General features: G+C 43.3%; 1 protein-coding gene and 1 pseudogene across 1 annotated transcript; both read right to left on the reverse strand.

Moving 5' to 3' along the window:
• LOC104746650 (uncharacterized) lies at positions 1-934 on the reverse strand. Its single transcript, XM_010468170.3, has one exon. It carries the CDS (start codon positions 763-765, stop codon positions 214-216), a length of 552 nt encoding a protein of 183 aa, XP_010466472.1. The 5' UTR covers positions 766-934; the 3' UTR covers positions 1-213.
• A 1,055-nt stretch (positions 935-1,989) lies between these two features.
• LOC104748422 (MATH domain and coiled-coil domain-containing protein At3g58250-like) lies at positions 1,990-3,102 on the reverse strand (annotated as a pseudogene).
• Positions 3,103-5,568: the final 2,466 nt, after the last annotated feature.

Below are 5,568 nucleotides of genomic sequence, written 5' to 3' on the forward strand. Positions count from 1 at the left end.
AACACAAAAAAATATGTTTATAACATTCGATCGGGATCTCTTGCTATATAATGAAGTGTATAACATATCAATAAGACTAATGAAAATGCGAATAAAGATTTAAAGATTAGAGAAAAAATTATCTAATTAGAACCAAGAAAGAAAAAAGAAACAAACGAATCAAAGTTCAAGAAACTGGAAAAAATGGTCGGAATGTACAAAGGTTTTGGTCTTTTAGTCGTTGACCAGTTTAGCATGCACGGGAGCAGGAGTGTTGACGACGGAGCTTGGCGGAGTTAACGGCGGAGATGCCGATACTGGCGAAGGAGGCGGTGGTGGGATTGCCGTTACCGTTGTAGGCGGAGGAGGAGCGGTGGTGGTGGTATCAGAATCAGGCGGAGGAGGTGAGAATTGCGGCGGAGGATTCGGATTAGGTGTGGACGGAGGAGGTGGATTCGGGTTTGTTACGATCGGTGCAGGCGGATTTGGGGAGATTGGAGTAGATGGGTTTGGTTTTGATGATGAATCTGGTGGAGCTGGAGGTGAAGATCCGAGAACAGGCGTACTCGGGTTCGGGTTCGGGTTTGTGTTTGGGAATGGAGTTATAAAAGGGGAGGAAGGTGAAGAAGAGGAAGAAAAAGAAGGAGGATCGGATGAGCAATAGTCACCGGAGCAATGTTGAGAGTGACGTCGGAGAACACCGAAGACTACGACGAGGCCAATGACGACGGCGACGGTAACGATGAAAATGAAAATCTTGGTGGCTTTACCGACATAGCAGAGCATTGTTTCTTTGGATGTTTTTGGGTTTTTATCTTTATTTTATTTTGGTGTGAACTGAATTTTTTTAGATAACAAGATGAGATGAGAGATTTGGATCTCTTCTCTTTCGTCTTCTTTAGTTTATAACTTTATACACAGTGAATTTATTTTTTAGTTGGGTGTTTTAAAGATAATTACTTCTTTTCTTTTTTTAACTTCGGGGGTATATATAATGAGAGAGAGAGACATGAGGATGGTGGTAATGAAAAGCTAGGATGGGCCACGTGAAAGCCAACATTGGCACGTAATTATTATAACATTTGTTCTGTTGTATCTTAGTACTAGTTTTTTTGCCATTAGCAATATTTTTTTGTATGGATCATGGATGCCATATAGCAAACTACAAAAGTAGTATATGATTAGTTTCATAAATGCTAGGATCATTCTAAAGAAAACTACAAAAAATAATAATAATAATAATAATTAATCTCTTACCAAGATAACTAAAGTCTTTATATATGATGTATCATATTTTCTTTTAAAAATTATGTATAATTTTTGGTTGTTTTAACTGTTTGAGTCCATAAAACGTATAGTTTGTTTGAATTCATATAAGATAAATAGTTTAGCTATTTTAAAATGTATTTTTTCTTTACTTAAAACGGTTTAATTTAGTACGTAGTGCTGCATTATTTTTCTTCCCATTGTTAATCTTTTGCGAAAATTAACTTTAATTGTTGGACTTGGAGTTTTTTTTTTCTTTTTAGTAAAGAGGGCCAAAAAAAAAATTGTGGTCACAGACCAATATTGTTTTAACTAGTTTTTCTCAAGGCCAGCCCTGCATAAATGTGCAACAACTTTATGATCACTTGATCAGTAGTAGTATCCTTGAACCTAAATCGATTGATCAGTAAAATAAAATAAAAAAGAATCCACTAAATTTTTTTGTTGCAACTAATGTCACACGGAGACATGTTGATCTTGTCTTTTGACCATGCATGTCCTTGAAAGTTGAAACAGAGACACACTAGCTCTTTTAAATGAGCATCTTGAAATTGTGATGGTAGGCATTAGACCTTTTTTATTTATCGTGCTAGCAAATAAGCATGCATGCATGCATGTATTTGGATCAAAGGTAGGAAAAATGAAAAATCTCAGTCTCTAAGAATTAATAGAATCTCTAGAGATCATAGAAGAAAATTAAGAAGCGTATGAAGCAGATCACTAATGAAGTTTTTAAAGTAGAGCTTAAATCATGGAAGAAGAGTACTCTGCTTCAGAAACAACTTCAAACTCGATCTCTACATTTAAAGTGTCCTTGTCCAAGTATGCCTTCGGAGGTTCAGCTAGAGACATAAATTTCTGGAATCCCCAACCCAAATTTGAGCTGTTGTGCCAAGACGCAACTGCAACCAAGATATATGCAAGCATGGTTATAGAGCTCAGTATATGTGTAGAAAAAGTCCCAGCTCGTCATTTAATAAAACGTTAGGAAATTAGAATCTATACTACGTATTATAAAATGTTTGTTATAACACTTACGTTGTTTGTAAAATGATTAGATCCACGTGGGTCTAAAATTCGCAATTGAGCTTGCACAAAAATCTTTTCACTTTCCCTTAGTTTTTCACACTGAGCGAGATGCAGATAAAGGGATAACCATTTGCCTTCTACACTTGCGACGTTCCCCTTGGGATACAACTTCAGAACCCTGTAGATATCAATAACTTGCACATGTCAACACACACATATTCATTAGTCCGAAAACAAACAAAAAAAACAAAATCTTGTGTCAGATGATGTACTCACCATTTCCTTCCTCCCATCGAAAAATTGCATGATTCCTTAACATTTTCTTTCAGCGCAGAGAAATTCTTGACCGTCCAAGAAAATTTGGGTTGAGATAGTTCTTCATGTAAAGAGTGAATTTCCCAATTAGTAGGGGGTGTAGAAACAATGACATCAACACCAAACTCGCATTGATCTCCTCCAAAAATATATCCGTTGTTAGGATCATTGAATGTATCAAGCGGAAGCACTTGAGCCAATCCCCATACTGTTCTGATTGTATTGAATAGCTTCGAATCTACATCTAGATTTATATATATATATATATATATATATATAAATGTACACATTATTGAATTATGTATATAGGAAAAAAAGCAGGCATACGTGTATAGCAAGACATGTAGAGACACGTACATTGAATGGTATAGTACTTGTTTTCTGTTTTGTTAAAGACGAAAAACCGTAGATCCGCAAACACCTCATAAGGGGGTGTAATCAAAAGGTTTGTGCATACATTGAAATAAATCCATTTCCATCGTCTTTGTTGTTCCCTTTGGGGTATAGGATCATTCTCCTATATTGTTAATAAACAGTACCGCATAAGTACAAAAAAAAAGGGATTAAAATATTGATTATTTTGATGGAAATTTGGAATGATGAGGAATCAGGAAGGTGCAAGTCTTTTGGATCGTGTAGAAGTGAATATGCAATACGGTTTCCATCAGAGAAGAGAGTTATTTCTCGACATGTGTTTGTACTGAGGATTGCACAACACTAAATAAATATCGATTTTTGGGGAAAGAGAAGTTTGTTCTTTTATTAACGATAAGAATTCGAGGTCGTCACTAAAACGAGTCAAGATCGTGCTCGTCAGTTCACAGGAGAACTGACAAGTGGGTCACGACGAGCTCGGAAGCTAACGAGAATTATACAAGGAACAATAACTATGATTAGACACAAATTTTTGCTCTCGGGGTATTGTACGTGAGTCTCGTCCCCTTCTCCAATGAGTACTGTTTCTTTATATATTGGACTGTAGACCGAGGGTTTTCTAGGGTTCCCATCGTGAATTCCCGAGATTGCCCTTTAAGGATTATTAATGTCTTTCATCTGATTTTGTCGGGCCAAAATCACAGAACTTATCTTGTTGGGCCGAGTGGCATATTGGGACGCAGCCCATGTCCAACAATAGTCCCCCCCCCCTTAGTCCGGAAAGCGGCAGTTCTTCTGCGATCAGCGGGCGTGCTTGAAATTCTGTTAATATGCCTGCTCGGCACAGATCGTCTCGGATTGCTTGTGAGATTGCTGATGATCGGCAATCAGCGAGACTCCACAGTTGGAGATCGGCACGGTGCTGATGATGTGGAATCGGACAGGGGTCACCGCAATGACTTGACTTTGAGCGGGTTCGATCGATCTTGCTGGGCGTCGTTGAGGATCCCCGCACGAGAGAGTGATCTAGGTGAGATCAGCAGATTTAATAATTTTAGGGGGATCGAAGATCGACCGACTGAGATAGGTTTTGAGAGAAAACGAGATGAGTTGAGCGGTGGTAATGAGTTGAGCGGTAGTAATGAGCTCGGCGGTGAGCTCGGCGAGATGACCGGAGGTAATGAGCTCGGCGGTGAGCTCGGAGAGATGAGCGAAGGTAATGAGCTCGGCGAGATGAGCGGAGGTAATGAGGTCGGCGGTGAGCTCGGAGAGATGAGCGAAGGTAATGAGCTCGGCGGTGAGCTCGGCGAGATGAGCGGACGTAATGAGCTCGGCGGTGAGCTCGGAGAGATGAGCGAAGGTAATGAGCTCGGCGGTGAGCTCGGCGAGATGAGCGGATGTAATGAGCTCGGCGAGATGAGCTCGGCGGTGAGCTCGGCGAGAGTGAGATTTAGGTCAGCGAGATTGAGATTGAGGTCGCCAACGAGATTGAAGTCGGCGAGTGAATGAGGTCGCCAACGAGAGTGAGTCTGAGGTCGCCATCGAGATTGAGGTCGGCGAGCGAGAGAGTGAGATTGAGGTCGGCGAGTGAGTGAGGTCGCCACCGAGAGTGAGTTTGAGGTCGCCATCGAGATTGAGGTCGGCGAGTGAGAGAGTGAGATTGAGGTCGGCGAGTGAGTGAGGTCGCCACCGAGAGTGAGTTTGAGGTCGCCACCGAGAGTGGGATTGAGGTCGGCGAGTGAGTGAGGTTGAGGTCGGCGAGTGAGTGAGGTTGAGGTCGGCGAGTGAGTGAGGTCGCCACCGAGAGTGAGTTTGAGGTCGCCACCGAGAGTGAGATCGGCGAGCGAGAGAGTGAGATTGAGGTCGGCGAGTGAGTGAGGTCGCCACCGAGAGTGAGTTTGAGGTCGCCACCGAGAGTGAGATTGAGGTCGGCGCCAAGCTGGAGACTGGAGATCGGCACCAAACTTGAGAATGCAGGTCAGCACGAGGTAGAAGAGTGGTTGTCTCCATCGAGAGTAGGACTCCACCGAGAATGAGAGTGGAGGTTTCCACCGAGAATAAGAGAGTAGGTCTCCACTGAGAACAAGAGTAGAGATCGCCACCATGAATGAGAGTGGCAAACGCAAGGGAGGCAAACACAAGAGCATCGAACGTGAGTGCGACGAACGTGAGGGTAGCGAGCGCGAGAGCGTGAGTGAGCGGTGAGCATGAGGGTGGCAAGCGCGAGAGAATGAAGGCAGCAAGCTTGAGTGCGGCAAGCGTGAGGTAGGCAAGCGCGAGGACGTCGAACGTGAGGGTAGCGAGCGTGAGAGCGTGAGTGAGCGGCGAGGAGAACGAGATCGACACCGATGAGCTCAGCGTTAGTGAAGTCGGGTTTCCTGCGAGCGAGACGTCAGCTCGGCATGTGGAGATTGGCGCTGAGGTCGACGTGTCGAGAGAATCTGAGATCGACTCGAGAGATCCGTGTGCTGGGTTTACAGATAAAGGCGGCGAGCTAAGTCGAGATGGGTTGAGTGGCGAGCTCGGCGGAAAGCGGCATATCTCCTTTCGTGGGAGTGATGAGGTTGTTTATCGGCAGTTTGCGGTCGCCACGGGTTTAAGAGG

The sequence above is a fragment of the Camelina sativa genome, chromosome 15 (assembly GCF_030686135.1).
Source record: "Camelina sativa cultivar CO46 ecotype springtype chromosome 15, ASM3068613v1".
NCBI classification, from domain to species: domain Eukaryota; kingdom Viridiplantae; phylum Streptophyta; class Magnoliopsida; order Brassicales; family Brassicaceae; genus Camelina; species Camelina sativa.

Excerpts from the sequence above, each read along its gene's own strand:
- LOC104746650 (XM_010468170.3), bottom strand. The coding sequence starts at position 765 with ATGCTCTGCTATGTCGGTAAAGCCACCAAGATTTTCATTTTCATCGTT.